We start from the raw sequence: 17543 nt of genomic DNA, 5'->3' as shown, positions 1-17543 counted from the left end.
AAACAGCCTGCTCAGCTGGGGTATGGGGATATCTCTGGCCATAGCTCAGGGTGGAGCCTTGGATAGCATCTGTGAGCCCGGCCTCATCAACACTGGCTCTGGCCACTAAGTCAGGGGTCAGCAAACTATGGCTACGCCACCCACTTTTTTCTAATAAATTGAGTTTTATTGGAACACAGTCAATGTGTGGAATGACAAAGTTGACTAGCTGTGACAAAGACCACATGTTCTGCAAAGCCTAAAAATATTAACTATCTGGCTCAGAAAAAGCTTGCCAACCCCGGTACCAAGTTATTCGCAGATTTAGAAGACAATTGGTTAACGAATATTCAATTTGTCTCTAAGGTGTTTTCAAGACCAAACCAAAACAGGCCGCCACTTGAATGTGGTACCTCTGCAATTTGAACCAGCCCCTCAAAGGCGGTGAGACAGTGCTGGTCTGTAGTCGGCACTCACATTTGCGTTTTGCAAACACTCATTATACAAATGGTCTTGTGTTTTTCAGAACACATTGGACATTATAAACTAGTGCTGGGTTCAATTTGGACTTGTGCTCTAGCAAAAAAAATAAAATAAAATAATAACTTAGTGGAAGCCTTCTGGAAAAGTTTTCCAGGACCTTCATATTTTTATTTAGCCTGCAGTAATGCTCAACTGTTTCCTTTATTATTATTATTTTTTGGAATTCTCTTGTCCCCATGGGTCTTATTGTTCTCAAAAAGATTTTTTTTTTTTTAAACCAGTGAGTCAGAGCCTTGCTACAATGAGTAAAACATTTGGTCTCACAGAACTTTGCTAGCGTGAGAGATGACGCTGAGGTGCAAAGATGTCACAGGGTGAGCTATATATAGGTCCTGCAAGGCCTCCCAGGCCCAGCCATTTCTCTGCAGATGGAGGCCTGCTACATGTCATGAGCCTCCTCCCCTTTCCCGGCCTTGTGCCTTTTGCACTACTCTGAGGAATCTTTCTCCTCAGGGCAGAGCCCATGAAGCAGTTCCTAAATTCCCTGCGGGAGCGACGTGAACTATCCACTGGAGGAAGCAAGCTGGCTGTGGTGACCAAGTGCAGAGTAGGGAACCTCAAGACATCCTGTTAAGACGTGTTTTTTCCAGTTTTTAAACTAATTTGCTATGCATTTGGGTGGCAGCACTTAGCTGCTCAGTGTGGTGACACCATAGGGTGGTACTTTTTAATTTGCTTCTTTGTACAAAGGAATTGGACAATGTAGTTTACAGATTGAACAATGAGGATGTGCATTTTTAATGGCAAGAAAATACTGATGAGATAAAGTCACTTGGCTGGGTTAGAGAACAGCACTATATTTAAACTAAAAAGGGATTATCCAGCTCATTTAAAGGGTTTTCTTCTTGTATTTTTTTTTATTGACTTTAGAGAGAGAAGGAGAAGAAAAAGAAGAAGAAGAAGAAGAAGAAGGAGAAGGAGAAGAAGAAGAAGAAGAAGAAGAAGAAGAAGAAGAAGAAGAAGAAGAAGAAGAAGAAGAAGAAGAAAGGGAGAGAGAGAGAGAGAGAGAGAGAGAGAGAGAGAGAGAGACATCCATTTGAGAGAGAATCATCGATCGGCTGCCTCCTGCATGCCCCCTACTGGGGATCAAGCCTGCCACTTGGGCATGAGCTCCCACCAGGAATCAAAGCAGCAACCTCTTGGTTCATGGGTCGACATTCAACCACTGAGCCACACCAGCAGGGCATGTGCAGCTGATTTTAAACTTCCTTGCTTGTTGGAGGTTGGTGGGCTTGATGTCTCCTCAATGGTCTATGTTGGAAAGTAGGACGCTGGTTTCCTGACCGTTCTTGTGATTGATTCCCCACTTCCCTAAGCACAGGTTCTAGAACCCATTTTGCGTAAGAGAGATACCCCAGCAGAGGGAGAACAGGAATCTTTGCTTTGCCTCTGACTCACTGTGACCATGGAAAATTCTGATTACAAAACATGGAAAAGTCAAAGTTTTTCCCTTGGGAAACATTTTCTGGACAGAGTCTCTTACCCATCTACACACCCTGAGGAAGTGCAGAAAGCTGGGACCTCCACCACTGCAAGTGAGAAACAGGTTGCAGACACGCGGGGAATCAGCTTGGAGGCAGGCCTCGCCTTGGCCATGGTTGGCCGCATTGGTTAATGTAAGTGCAGTGGCTGTAACAGATACATCCTGAAATCTTAATAGCTCAGCTTCTACTCATTTAAGTGTCCATTAGTGTTGGAGATTAGGGTGGGGCATGGCACTTTCCTCTACACAGTCTTTGGAGGATCCAAACTGAGAGATGCTTTGCCATTTGAACACATGGTTTTCATAGATGCCCTTGGTCTAGACATCCAGCCAACAGATGGAGAAACACATGGGAGGTAATTATGACTCAGACCTGGAAATAAAGCATGTAATTTCTGCCCAAATTCCAGTGCCAGATCTGAGTCACATGGCCATGCAAGAAAGGCTGGGAAATGTAGTCTAATTGTATGTCCAGGAGGGAAGAGAAATGAGTTTTTTTGTACAAACTAGCCAGTCTCTGCCCCAGTGACCAAAGTCTACTCTCCAGTGTGGCTCGTGTTGATGCCAGGGATCTGGTGGGTTCAGCACAGATGCTGGCCTTCAAGCAATGGGGAGTCTTGGAGTAAGATGGTGAGTTGTATCTGCTCTGAGAGCGTAGGTTTAGTTTGAAGAGGCGAGTGGCAGAAACATGGAGAATAGGGTTCAGGCCCCTGTGGATTGGAAGAGAAGGCTTAGAAGGACCATGCAGGGCTGCAGGGCGGAAGATCACAGCCAAATCCTCAGAACCCAAAAGGGTTTCAGTCTCAGGAGAAGCCAAAGTGATCTCAGGAAATCCTAGGTGGAATCTAAGCCAGGATTTCTTGGCCAATACAACAAATTAGGAGAAGATGTTGCCTGAGCTCTGGGCAGGTGCTCAGGGTCTGGGACAAATGTCCTGGCATTTTGACTTAGTCCACAGGGATGAGCATGAATAGAAATGTGGTCTCTGAAGACACAGTAGAGAATGGCTTAAATGTGTTATGAAGAGCAGGACAGTAACCCAGAGGCACTAGAGAGAATGACAGGGTGATGGAGTAAGGGGCTGTCGGTAACTTTATTTTTTAAGATTATTGTGTTTTATTAATTAACTAGAGGCCCAATGCACGAAATTCATGCAAGAGTAGGCCTTCCTTCCCCCAGCTGCTGGCACCAGCTTCCCTCTGGCACCCGGGACCCGGGCTTCCCTTGCAGCCTCAGCTTCGTCTGGAAGTTAGTCCGGAAGGACGTCCGGTTTAATTAGCATATTACACTTTTATTATTATAGATTTTTTCTTTTTTATTGAATTTATTGGGGTGACATTGGTTAATAAAATTACATAGATTTCAGGTGTACAGTTTATAATCCACCCTCTACATATTGTGTTGTGTGTTTACCACCTACAATTCAAATCTTCTTCAATCACCATCTATCCCCCCTATAATTCCCATGAGATGTGGCTCTGTTTTAGGCATTTTCACATTTTCATTTGAACCACAATCTAATGAGGCAGGAGGCATGATGGTAGCCAGTTTAAGTGAATGTATGTAGTTTTGAGACTTATCCAAGGTTACACAGATGGTTCTGAGTTCGGCTGAGAACTTAATTATAGGTTCCTGTTTCTAAGCTAAAAAAATTTTGTATTTGCTATAGGATGACTTGTTATTTACATTTATTATTGTTTAAGATTGAGGGTGAAAGATCTAAAGAAATTGTTCTAGTCCAATGTAGATATTGAAGGCTTATATTCTATTTGTAAATTGCCTTGAGCAATATTTGACATCATCTGGATATTTTTCCTAATGCCCAAAACTTCACTGGTAAATTATTCCCTCCACAGGAATAAAAATGACATTACTAATTTTTTCCTACTCATTCCACTCAAATTATTACTCATTACTGTTAGAACTGAAGCTTGAGTTTGCAAAGTTATTATATATTTTAATTGGTATTTATTCATGGTTTTTATAGATATTTTCTGAGTTTGGTTATCAGTTGAGAATGCATCTTGCAAAACATTATTGGAACACTAGAGGCCCGGTGCACAAAAATTTGTGCACTCGGGGGGGAAGAGGGGGTCCCTCAGCCCGGCCTGTGCCCTCTCGCAGTCTGGGACCCCTCGGGAGATAATGACCTGCTGGCTTAGGCCTGCTCCTGAGTGGCAGAGGGCAAGCCCAATCCCTAGGTGCAGCCCCTGGTCGGGCTCAGAGCAAGGCTGATTGGGGAGTTGGGGCACCGCCCCCTGTCATGCACAGAGCAGGGCGGATTGGGAGGTTGCGATGCCACCCTCAGTCACGCTCAGGGTAGGGCTGATTGGGGGGTTGGGGCACCGCCCCCTGTCACACTCAAGGCAGGTTCAATGGGGAGGTTGCGGCGCCACCCCCTGTGATGCACAGAGCAGGGCCCATCAGGGGGTTGGGGCACTGCCCCCTGTCACTCACAGAGCAGGGCCAATCAGGGGGTTGGGGCACTGCCCCCCCCCTCATCACACACAGAGCAGGGCCCATCAGGGGGTTGGGGAGCTCCCCCCTGTGATGCACAGAGCAGGGCCCATCAGGGGGTTGGGGAGCTCCCCCCTGTCACGCACAGAGTAGGGCCGATAGGGGAGTTAGGGCACCGCCCCCTGTCACACACAGAGCAGGGCCAATCAGGGGGTTGGGGCGCCACCACTGTCACACTCAGGGCAGGGCCGATGGGGAGGTTATGGCTCTCCCCCGTCACACACAGAGCAGGGCCCATGGTGGGGGGGGGGGGTTGGGGCACCACCCCCTGTCACACACAGAGCCGCAGGGCCATCAGGGGGTTTGGGCGCTGCCCCCTGTCATGCTGATCTGGTGCCAGGAGGCCTCGTGGCTCCGCTGATCCCTGTGCTGGGAGGCATATTACCCTGTTACTATATAGGATAGAGGCCTGGGGGCCGGCTGGTTTGCCCTGAAGGGTGTCCTGGATCAGGGTGGGGGTCCCCACTGGGGTGCCTGGCCAGCCTGGATGAGGGGATGATGGCTGTTTGCAGCTGGTCACACACCCTTCAGGGTGGGGGTCCCCACTGGGGTGCCTGGCCAGTCTGGGTGAGGGGCTGAGGACTGCTTTCAGGCTAGGGGTTTTGACTGAAGCTCCCAACCACTCCTTTTTTTCTTTTTTCTTTTTCTTCTGGGCCAGCTTTAGCTCTGGCTCTAGCTCTGAGGCTTCCGCTGCTGGTTTGTTTGCTGTTCTATAATCGAAACAATGTATAACTTCAGCTCTGAGATCCCAGCCGGCTATATTTGTTAGAATGTTTCAAACTGCCAGCTCAGAGTCCGGCAAGTCAGGCGGGGAACGTTGGAATCTGCAGTCACGGGAGCAAGCAAGCCTCATGTTCGCTTCCAGCTGCCTGGCTGCCGGCCGCCATCTTGGCTGACAGTTAATTTGCATAAGGATACGCTGATTAGCCAATCGGAAGGGTAGCGGTCGTACGCCAATTACCATTTTTCTCTTTTATTAGTGTAGATATTTGAGTGACAATCACAAAAACAAGCACTGACATTTTATTTAAGATCAATGTTTTTTTTATTTTATCAATCAATGATTTTAAATCAATTTTCTTAATGATGGAACTATATAGTCAAAGACAATATGATGCTGAAAATTAATATGAAAAGCAATTAAAATGGGGCTTGTCTATTTGAAGGAAAGTGGTAGATGCTATTTTTCTCATCTCTACCCCTAGCCCATCTCTGTTTTTTAGGGGAGTTAGTTATTACTTTTGGGTTTCTTTTTTTGTTTTAAATATTTTTTATTGACTTTTACAGAGAGAAGAAGGGAGAGGGAGAAAGAAAGAGAGAGAAAGAGAGAGAGAGAGAGAGAGAGAGAGAGAGAGAGAACACGCTAGTGATGTTGATCGGTTGCTTCCTGCACATCCCTTACTGGGGATTGAGCCCTCAACCCAGGCACGTGCCCTGACTGGGAGTTGAACCAACATCCTTTAGGTGCATGGGACTATGCCCAGCCAACTGAGCTACACCAGCCAGGGCTACTTTTAGTTTCTATAGGACATAGTTTTAAAGCTGCAGTATTAAACCATAACATTTATTGTCAATAGTTTTTATTTACCAAAAGCTATTTTCTCAGCAGAAAAATAGAAAAGTATTATCCCTATCCTGGAGTTGCCTTCATTGATGCTTCACGGAGCTTCTTGAAGACAAAGGCCTTTGTCTTACCCATCTTTGTCTTACGTATCTTTCTTTTCTCTACTATGCCAAATAGTTGTTCCATAAAAGTTCGTTGAAGGAATAAAGTGAACAACTCTGTGAAAAGAACCTTGGATAAGGAATAAATTATTTGCATGCGTGGCTTTTTGCCATTTACTGGGTGTTTTTTTTCTCCGGGATGACACACAGGGCTATTGTAATCCTTTCAAAATGGTGTTCTGCATTTTCAATTTCTCTCAAGAGCGTAGTGAGTTTCTTCGTAAACAAGAGCTTTGGAGCTCAGAGTCATGGTTGTTAAACTTGCTAGTTAACCTTAAGTAAGTTACTTAACTCCTCTAAGCTTCTATTTCCTGATCTGAAAACAGAATAATGGTGTTCATTTGATTTAGATAATTATATGTAAGTCATAGGGCTGTTGGTAGGAGTATTATCTGTAAGATGCTTAGCACACTGCTTGGCATACGGTATGTGCTTAGTAAATTAAAGCTATTTTTATTTTGAGGGCAGCATGAATGCAGTGGAGCAAATAACAAAACCATGGTGAAAATGTAAAGTCAGTGTCAACCCAAATTATAGCCGTCAGTGTGAACACTGTGCTGTGCATCTCACGGGGCTCTCACCAGTGCTGTGCAGTGGACAGAACTTCCTGTTTTGGAGTTGGCAGGTAACTACATCTGACCTTTTCTAAGAGGTTGTGCAATGTGATGAAGGATTTAAGAAACAGACTTTCAAAAAGGGTTCTGACTAATGCCTTGGGACAATGATCATCTCATTAATAGTTGGCATCATATTAGTGAAAATGAAGGCAAGGAGGTTTCTTTGTTACCCATTCATAGAGTAGCTCGGGCTGGCAGCTGTTGCCTTTTTTATTAAAAAACAACAACAACAAAGATGACTGTGTTCTTCCTGTTGCAAATGCCCCACCCTCTCTGCCACTTTTCACATGTTTGTTTGTTTGTTTCCAGTTGTTCTGTTAAAATACTAGGAAGGTGTACAGTGATTTTTTTGTTTGTTTGTTTTTTCATTTGACATACAAGTTAACTTTCTATAGCATCAAATTCTCATTCCAGTTGATTTTATTCACTCTGCCAGGTCTAACTCTTCCCACTCCTCTCTCATCACAATAAAAAAAACCTCCTTCTTCCTCACTTGTAACTTTTAGCTCTGTGGAAGTTTGAGTGACTCATCACATAGTGGAATTGGTGAAATCAGCAGCTGCTGGAAAATCATTTTCCCGCTGAATAACTGCATTAACATGTGTTTGCTATCATTCAAGTAAAAAAAAATGTATGTCAAATATCCATGGTAGTCTTTGCTAAAATTTTCATTGGGGAAACTAATGTTTTGACATATAAAAATGTTCAAATGGCCGAAGCCGGTTTGGCTCAGTGGATAGAGCGTCGGCCTGCGGACTGAAGGGTCCCAGGTTTGATTCCGGTCAAGGGCATGTACCTGGATTGCGGGCACATCCCCAGTGGGAGATGTGCAGGAGGCAGCTGGTCGATGTTTCTCTCTCATCGATGTTTCTGGCTCTCTGTCTCTCTCCCTTCCTCTCTGTAAAAAATCAATAAAATATATTTAAAAAAAAATAAAAATAAATAAAAATAAAAATAAAAATGTTCAAATGGGTACCTTACAAAAAGTTTTGATGGGGGAAAAACTTCATGGAAAAATAAGGTGAAGTGGGGGAAAATGGCAAGTATGTTGTTGATAATGCTGTGATTTATTTCAGAATGGGTTAGGTGACTTTCTTCATGACACTCTTAGTGCTAAAACAGAAATTTGTTACTTCATGCCTTCATAGTTTCTAGTACACTTACCATCAAACCATTCATCTGTCCATCTAACCATCCAACAATTTTATTTTTTTAACTTTCCTCACGCAACTGTAGTCCACTCTGCCCTCCTTCCCCTGGAGCTCAGGGCGAGTGGCTTCAAATGAGGTTTTGTGTACTGGCCCTCCAGTAGGGCGCCTGTGTCTCCAACAGAATTCCTGTCTCTCTCTGCAGACAGGCTCCCTGCTGATTTTCATAGCCAGGTGTTATGTGGGTGCTTTTTTCTATCTCTGGTGCTTTGGGTTGGGGAGCCTGGCTTGGTGGGAGCACCCCCCGCCCCGACACACACACACAGCTGAGATATCTTTCCAGAATCTCAGCCCCCTGTCCCCAGCCCTCCCACCCCCCCGGACCCATGGGAGAAGGGCCAGCCCCTTTCCCATCTCCACCTTTCCTATCAGTTTTGATGTGTTTTCTTTTATGAACCCTTGGTTATAAAGCTTTTTTTCAGCTAGTCTTCAGTTTGTTATTTAGTTTGCTTGCTCTGTGTTTCCATTGTAATTCTAGTTTTGTCCTGGGAAGAGGTGAGTGTAACATCCACCCACTCAGCAGCCATCCTGCCATCATATTACTTTCAAAGGTTTGTTTCCATGATTGAAATGTCTGTCCTGGAGTCTGTACATTAAGTTGTCACTTGGTCATCTTATTGTCCCAAAAGTCATTAAACTAAAATGTGATTGAATGTACTATTACAAAAACACATTTTATGTTTTAAAAAAGTATACTTGAATCTTTATATCAAAATTTGGGTTAATCTGTGAGAGAAATTTGATTTTTTATATTTTTAAATGTAAAATGTTTTCATTTGCATTCGTTGTTCTCAGTAGAGACACACCTTGCTTTCTGGTTGTTGGCATTAACAGTAATTCTGTTGTTGATTGCTGTGGTTCAGATTCCAGACCCTGAGCCAGTCTCCATGTCAATTACTGGCTGTGTGACCTTGGGCAAATTATTTGACTTCTCTGTGCCTAAATGTCTTATCCATACAGGTGAGATGATAATGATAATACATGCCACCTAGGGTTACTGGGAAGATGAAATGAACAAATACATTAAAGTATATAGAATAATGCTTGGCATGCAGAGATTATTCCGTTTTAACTACTGTTATGTAACTATTGCTGAAGTTTACTCCAGTTCTGCTCACATTACCTGCTGATTATGATTTCACACGCCAGCAGGAAAAGGAAGCCTTCAGAAGAGGAGGCAAGCTTAGGGCTCAGAAATCACACAAAGCAGGAGAATCAAGAAGAGGGAGGATCAGGGCTTTGGTCTCAGACTCACCCAGATTAAATGAGAGCGCCAATGCTTATGGTATGTAATTGGTGATCTCTAAGCCTGTATCTCATTTGTGAAATTAGGACAGCAATTCCAGTTTGAAATCTTGTATAAATGACATACCGCCTGGAAAGTGCCTGTTGGGCTCTGGGAAATGACATAATGATTCCTCCCCGCCCTCCATTTGTTTTTAAACAAAAAGGTAACAGCATGTTTCACATACAGTTTTTAACTTTACTTTTAAAATTAACATTATAACATAAACCCGTGGACACAGACAATATAGTGGTGAAGGCCTGGGAGGGCCAGGTGTGGGGTGGAAGGGATCAATGGGAAATAAACAAACAAAAGGGACATCTATAATACTTTCAACAATAAAGATAAAATTTTTAAAAATGTAAAAAATAAACATATTCCTATGTCATTAAATGTTCTACTACATAAAAATATTTAAAAGCCTATTTAGTAGCCTATTAAATGTATATACCATCCTTTATTTAACTGTTTCCATATTTCTGAATATGTTGTTTCCAATATTTTCTAGTATTGACACTCAGCTAATGAGCACCCCTGATGATGAACCTTGGTGTGCCTCTGTTGTTTTTACTAAGTGACATTGTTGGATCCATCATGTGTACATTTATTTGTTCTCCAGAAGACTTGTACCAACTGCACCCACCAAAGCACCGATGAATGTGCTTGCTTCCCTGCACCCTCACCAATCTGGGTACTATTTTTACTTTTGTTCATGCAACCGTAAGCAAAATTATATCTCATTGCTTTGATTTTTATTATTTCATTACTCATACATTTTTTTCATGATTGCCGTTCACTCTTTTGTGTCACGTTAAGTGTCTTTCTCTACCTCTCCTCTCCACTCCCAATTTTATAAATACGAATTAGAATTTATAAGCCAGACATTTAAATATCAGCACCTGCATCAGAGAAGGTCTGAGTCAGAAGCACATCTCCACACTGCAAACTAGAAATAGATTTTTAACAGAAATACCAGACAGGGTTACTAAATAAGCAGACTTAGTGCTTTCTTGAGAGCCCAGCGAAGAGAGGGGACCGCATGAAAGCAATTTCAGGGTGAGAGAAATTAGACTACCTTTGCAAAATTGTGTTTGGAAACTGTGATGATTAATTATGCACGTCGATTAGGATGCCAAGATATCTGGCCAAACATTATTCTGGGTGTTTCTGGGTGAGATTAACTTTTAAATCAATAGACTGAGTAAAGCAGATTTCTCTCCTTAGTGTGGGTGAGCCTCATCCAATCAGTTGAAGGACTGAATAGTACAGAAAGGCTGATCTTTTTCTAAGTAAGATAAATTCTTCCTGCCTGACTGACTTTGAACTGGAACATTGTGAGTTTTTTTTTTATTTTGTTTTTGTTTTGCTGCATTTGAACTAACACTGAAACGTCAGCTTTCCCTGGGCTGGCGCATGCCCTCTTTTGGACTGTGACTCTCTGAGTCTCCAGCTTGTTGACTCATCCTACAGATGCTGAGGCTTCTTCGCCTCTATAAATTGTGCAAACCAATTTCTTATAATAAACCTCTTTAAATACATACTATTCCTTACATATTCATATATATTTTATATACATACATTTTTATTGGTTCTATTTCTCTAGAGAACTTTGACCAATACAGAAACTCTGTTTTTAAACTTACCCAAGGCCAAAAAATAAATTGTTTCTAAAATATGCCTTTAAAGAAATTCTAGTTACAACAGGGCAAAATTCAAGGCATACTCCCTGAATGCGTCATTTACTAAATGAGAATATTAATATCCAGCAGACAAAGTTATAGGGGCTCAAGTTAGATGACATATAATAAAGCATTGGGTAAACTGCTAACCAAATCTTTCTTATGAATTATAACTTTTCTCTAAAATAACTCATGAAAGGCAATGGCCTTAGGAGAAAGATCCCACTTAAATGACTGTAATATTTGAAAAGTGGAAGACTACCCACTCCCACAAACACCCTACAAACATGTACACACACTATGTACTACACAGGCCCTGACATGTATGTATTTGTTTTGCGGGGCGGGGGGGGGGGGGGGGAGGGAATAATAAAGCTGACTGTAGAACTGTTAAACATTTTTATTGTGTAGACTTATAACCTTTACAGGCCATGCAGGATAAAAAAGTGTAAAATATATCAGTAAGCATATAAAATTTCAGCAATCTTTCGGGCCAGCATTTGATTTGCACAGGAAACTAAGCATATATGTAGAACAGACATGCCTTGGGATACACAGTTTACAGGTTGAATCACAAAGCCTTTTCCCAAGTGATCTTCCTCACATAGAGAGAAGCATATCTTTACACTTAAAAAGTATGCAGTGTAGTACATTTTCAGTATGTACACAGATTAAAAGTAAAACTATGTCCATGCCAGTGTCTGTTTTAAATGCAAAGCATCAAAGTCGGTAACAAGTTGGTAAGTAAAGTGTCAGAAAAACTGGAAGAGGCAAAAACAAAAACAAAAACAAAAACAAAAAACAAAAAAAACCAACCACCAAACAAAAAAAAATCCATCAAGCAGAGTTCCAACAAGTGAATGAAACTAAAAGTGAAAGCATACCTGAAGGTTAAACATCAATTCCCCAAGGGCAGAGTCTTACTATGAGCAGGAGGAATAAAAAAGCTTTCGGGTGTACCAGGCCGCTTTCTGCGTGACTCAGGTTTACAGGTAACATTCCTCAGTTTGAGTTTAGGAGAATTTGAATTTATTCCAGCAAAACGATCCCAATCTTGTATGACCGCCTCCTCCCCCATCTTCTCTCTGAGCAGAGTGATGCGTGGATTAGGTCCAAAGCTCCTGGCAGGTAGCGGGGCCACGTGTCACAGCATAACAGGAGGTTGCCAGTGCTTTACTTTGAAGGGGTCACATGTGTGACAACTCTGACAGGCTCACACAATGGCCCCCATTTTATGAGCCTTTCCCCGGAGGCCCACCGATCAGCTGAAAAGGGAACACAGTGTTCGGCCACTAAAACACCCGGTGATGGATTAGTTTGGAGTCAGGAAAGTGTGATTATTCTTGGAAATAAATGAAGCTGAATAGACATGCTGATCTCATTCAGCAGAAGAGAGGCAGGAAAGCTGGCTTCCACGCCTGCCGGTCCAGAAAGGACTCGGCCCCATTGGTCCTCCTTAATTCATCTCATTGGCTGAGATGGACCATACTCGATATGGATAAAGATGGTGTGTGATCAGGTGCAGACAGGAACTTCATCCGACTCCGTTCTCAGAGTCAGAAACAAGTGTGGAGAACTAGGTAATGGATTCTCTAATGTTGGTCTCCAGAGAGGTTGCTGACTTAACAAAAACTGACCAGCAAGACCCCATTTGAGAAGGAAAGTATGATGAACAGGAAGGCACTTAAGTCTCATTATCTATGTAACAAATATTCAGGACAGAGAGTATCACATTTTAAGAAGGGTAAGGCAGTCAGACTGTGTGAATGCAGAGTAGGTTTTCTAATTTGATAAATATCATTGATCCCATTGGATCATTAAAATCAGTGACAGCAATCCACTAACACTGCAGATGGTAAGGGAAGAATTTGTTTAAAACCAGCCACATATTTGTACAACAAATGGCCATAGCCCGGAATTCTTCCCTTACCATAAAATGGTCAACATTTTAGAATAGGCAGTTGAGGTCACTGGTTCTTCATATTTCTCTCGTTCATATCTCAGGCAATAAAATAATGACCCCACATGCAAATAAAAATGCAAGGAAAACATTTTAAGTGGGTTTAAAAATTTAGACCAAAAAAAAAATTAGATGAAATAGCTCAGAAGAGACACATAATAGTTATGAAAACTAAGAGAGTGATTTCTTTGTTATGAACCAAGAAAATTCACTCATATATTGTTGCTGTACTAGCAACTTAAAACTTGATATTGGCACCAAGAACATTCAAAGGGGAAAAAAAAGAACCAGGAATACTTCTATCCTTGAAATGTCATTTATATTTCTTTCTGTACACTTATGCGGATATTGCTGAATAGTTTGCCAGTAGCCTCAAACAGTGGGTCACAGAGGGTGTGGATGCAGATGGAATAGATACGGCTGAAGCACTGAATCTCAATCAGGAAACTCTTAATGTATGGCACAACTACCCAGATGTGCACGAAAGAAACAATGGCGAAGTAAATGCCCCAGAGAAGTGCCAGGGGGATGCCCACGATGGCCGACAGCAAGCGGTAAAACCAGTATTTCGTCACAGTGAAGGTGGTGAAGCTGGCCTTCCAGATGCCGTCGAAACTGTGGATTCCTTCTGGTTCGGCAATCACATCTTCAAAATCAATCTAAAAGGAAGAAGAAGTGACAGAATGTGAAGTTGAAATGGGAGAAAAGAGAAAAACCTCACTACTGAGTATCCGTAAGTACAGATTAGCTCTTATGTTCAGCGTGAGACGCTTGAAAGCACCCAGCTGTAGCAGCAGCAGCGGCAGCACTTCGAACTTCTTGGAAAAACAGATCCTTGGGTCTCACTCAGATCTATTGCACCTCTGGGGGTGGAATCCAGGAGGATTTTTAACGTGTTCTCCAGATGTTTCTATACCAGGTGAAAGGTTGAGAACCACTGCTCTAGGGGAAACCAAATGGATATTATACAATTCCTGCCTTCAAGTAAAACCTAGCAACATGGATAAATATGCAAGGCACTCAATAAACAATACTATTTAAGTTAACCTTATTCTGAGACAACTATACACAAAATATCAAGGGGTAGTTAGTTAATTGATTATTAACTTTTTGAACACTCCACTATTAGAATTTCTTTGATGCATGAGATCATTGTGAACAGTGAGGACCCAAGAATTCTTCATGGGCTTGAGCTGGGCTTGGAAAATGGGGTGCGATTTGGAAAGGAAGGAAAAAGGGGCCTTGGAAATGGAAGAAGCAACAACGCAGGAATGAGGAAGGATAATACAGTGAGTGTCACAAACAGACAGACCTGTGTGCCCACGGCTGGGAAGGCATGTTGAGGCCAGATTCAATATTTTTTATTTACAGTGTGGGGTGGGCAATCTATTGAAGATGTTGAGGTGGGAGAATGTAGCCTGCAGCCACAACCAGTGGTCATTTATCAAGATTGATTTGATAGCAGTGTGGAGGCTGGGCCAAAGGGAAAGAGACTCAAGGCAGAGAGATTGTTGCTGTGTCCCAGGTTTGAGGGGGTAGGCCCCAAACTGGAATAGTGGCCATGGAGAAAAGAAAAGAGAAAGAAAGAATGAATTTTAAGAATGTAAAAGGAAGAATGCATGGGACTTGGTTACCTCAAGGCTGGGAGAGAGAAAAGCCTAAAGTGAGCTCTGAACTTGCAATTTGCCTTCTAGGGAGAACAGAGGTGACACTAACATCAAGAAGAAAGCGAGGAAGGAAGGCAGTTAAAAATGTTAAGAGGGAGCTTCACTTTTGAACTATATGTACGTTATTTGGCAGATAAGGAAACAGTAAAGTTTAGGGACAGATGCAAATATCAGTGGTCCACACCGGAGGGATCCTGTACTAGTCCTTTCTGTGGCCACTAGGTAGTAATCAAATGAGTTCGCAGTCACATGGCACTCAACCATTACCGAGTAGCAACGCCATTCATTGTTTCCACATGATCTGGTGTTTCAAACCAATGTGGAGAGGTAGGTTGTCATATCACAAAAGTGGGGCCAGAAAGCAAACGTGGCCCCTTTCCCAATAGCATTCTCTCCCATGACACTTGTTCACATAAGCAATGAATTCTCAAGAGCTTTTATCCCTCTGGAAGGATTTATATAAACAACAACTGAAGCATTGGGGAAAAATTACTCCCCAAAGAGTGGAACAGAGCCAGCTCAACTGTTTGGTGCTGGCAGATGTATGAAGAAATCTAAAGCAGGTCCCCAAACAAGTTGATTACCGCTGGCAGCAATACAGCCAAGCTCAGGATTAGGTAGGTGATTCCACGGAGCTCTCCGTGCCAAGGTGCCACCTTGAAGTCAACACTTTTGAAAGAAGTGCATGATACTTACTAATAAAGTATGTTTTCTACAACATCCTGCTCCCTTGATCTATTGTCCAATGTCCTAATGATGTAATATGTAAAAATGGTATGTCCACAATTATGTAAATGAACTTATAGATTTATCATCATTCTAATTTTTTCTTTGCTCATTTAGAGCTAGGTTCAGCAGTAAGCATTAACTTGTGTGTTTTAAAAGGTTGTACAAAATATGTGGCAAGTCCGATCAATCCTTCAATGAAGTTTCTGTGCAAATTTACTTAATTGTCTACTACGAGGTTTTGTTCTAACACGGCATTTTTCCAAAGCTATTAAATATAAAGGCCTGGCCTGGCTGGTGTGGCTCAGTGGTTAAGCGTTGACCTAGGAACTAAGAGGTCATGGTTCGATTCCCAGTCAGGGCACATGCCCGGATTGTGGGCTCAGTCCCCAGTATGGGGCATGCAGGAGGCAGCCAATCAATGATTCTCTCTCATCATTGATGTTTCTATCTCTCTCTCCCTCTCCCTTCTTCTCTGAAATCAAGAAAACATATATTTAAAAATAAAATTTTATTTAAAAATTATAAAAATAAAGGCCTTCAGTTTTCCTTCATGCAACTGCAAGATACCAAAAGAATTTTATTTTTAAAAGATAACCTTGTTTTGTAAGAGGATTTGGTCAAGTCAGAATTAATACATTAGAGCGGGCGTTCTTAATTTGGATCAAAGGATGGGCAATGGTGGTCCATGGACCCTCTGAAATGGGTATACGTGTTTTGAGGGTACAGTGTACAAAAGTACAATAGGTTTGTTTGAAAATAACGAGTCTATTACCAATGGAGTTTGGGCAGGACTTTACTGACGCAGAGGATTCCTTGCTCTTTACAGGACAGACTTGAAGCACATCTGCCTTGAGATTCTTTTCCAAGGGAAGAGAAATTACTAACATTTGCTGACTGGCTGTTATGATCAGACGCTGTTCTCATTTAACTCACAGAAACTTGGTAATACAGCATTTCCATTTTATAGAAAAATGGGAGGTTCAAAATGTTCAATTGTGCCGGTAAATAAGGAGTAGATTTGAGTGTTGAATCTGGTCTGAAAAAAGCAATCCTTTTTCTAATACCACATCGCTTTAAAAAAATACTTTTAAAAGTTTCTCTAAGGCAATTATAGTATTTCACAATTAAAAGGCACATTAACAAAAAGTTTGCTGAATTTAACCCTCCTGGTAACTTAGAATTCCGCAGCAGGGCATGTGAGGACAGCATCATGACAAGGTCATATACATCGTATACACAGTTGATTATTAGTGACGATCTACAAACATATGCCTCTGAGTAAGAGTTCTTGATAATAACTCTGTTTTTCTAAGCGTAAATATAAATGCTGTTTTCAATGAACATAATGGAAATTCATAAGCTTTTAGTTGCTTAAAAAATTTCAGGGTGGCTGTTTTTCCAGTGCTTTCCAGAAACTGCCGGTGAGCATGATTTATCCTCAAATACCCAAGTGAATTTAGAGCCGATCTCCAAGGGTAGACAGTAACATGACAGAAATAACATGTTATGTGAATGTATTCAGTTAGCTGTTGCTTTAGTCTTGAAGGTGGCTTAAGAGAACATGAACAGCCAATTAGAAAGAACAGCTGAAAAAAAGAAAGCAAGGCCGGTAAAGAAAACACAGTGGAGCCAGAAATAAAGTTTTAGCTTCTCTCTACTTCCATTTCTGCAACAGGAACAGTAATAGGTTTTTGTGAGGAGTACATGAGATCGTTTATGTAACGTGCTTAGCATGGAGTTAGAACACTGCTATATAGTAAATGCTGAATATATAGTAACATTAAAAATTCCTTCTGGGTGACTAAGATCGTCTGGGCGACAATTGTACTAAGAGAAACGACCACCTGCAAAGTACATAGTGGCTGTGAATTCAAACCCCACCAGTGGCTCAGAAGAATTAACTTGCAATTGTAATCATCTTGACCACAACCCTCTGAAATGAATGCCATTATTCCCATTATATAGGTGACAAAAGAGTGGGAGGTTAAGAAATTACTCAAGGTCACACAAGCCTGATCTCTTTTTACTTATGCATTCCTGGGGTGACAAGCCCTCATGCTAGAGGTATTTGCTTAATTTTCACCCAGATAGACATACTTCTTAAAACATTCACATTTTGGTTATTAAAGGAATTAGCCTTGTTGACATTTC

At 41.9% G+C, this 17543-nt stretch overlaps 1 protein-coding gene across 2 annotated transcripts in view; it reads right to left on the bottom strand.

The window, feature by feature from the left end:
* Positions 1–11421: 11421 nt before the first annotated feature.
* The window catches only part of CAV1 (caveolin 1), a 36922-nt gene continuing 30800 nt past the window's right edge, over positions 11422–17543 (bottom strand). For both annotated transcript variants that reach the window (XM_070423763.1, XM_070423764.1), the window contains exon 3: positions 11422–13655. In XM_070423763.1, the coding sequence (XP_070279864.1) occupies positions 13314–13655 (342 nt within the window). In that variant the 3' untranslated portion in view covers positions 11422–13313. The remainder of the gene's footprint in view (positions 13656–17543) is intronic.

This window comes from Myotis yumanensis, unplaced genomic scaffold, assembly GCF_028538775.1.
Source record: "Myotis yumanensis isolate MYYU_CA2020_CCGP unplaced genomic scaffold, mMyoYum1.0.hap1 SCAF_9, whole genome shotgun sequence".
Taxonomy (NCBI): Eukaryota; Metazoa; Chordata; class Mammalia; order Chiroptera; family Vespertilionidae; genus Myotis; species Myotis yumanensis.
The sequence above is the reverse complement of the archived record's forward strand: the minus strand, read 5'-3'. Positions and strand labels throughout refer to the sequence as shown.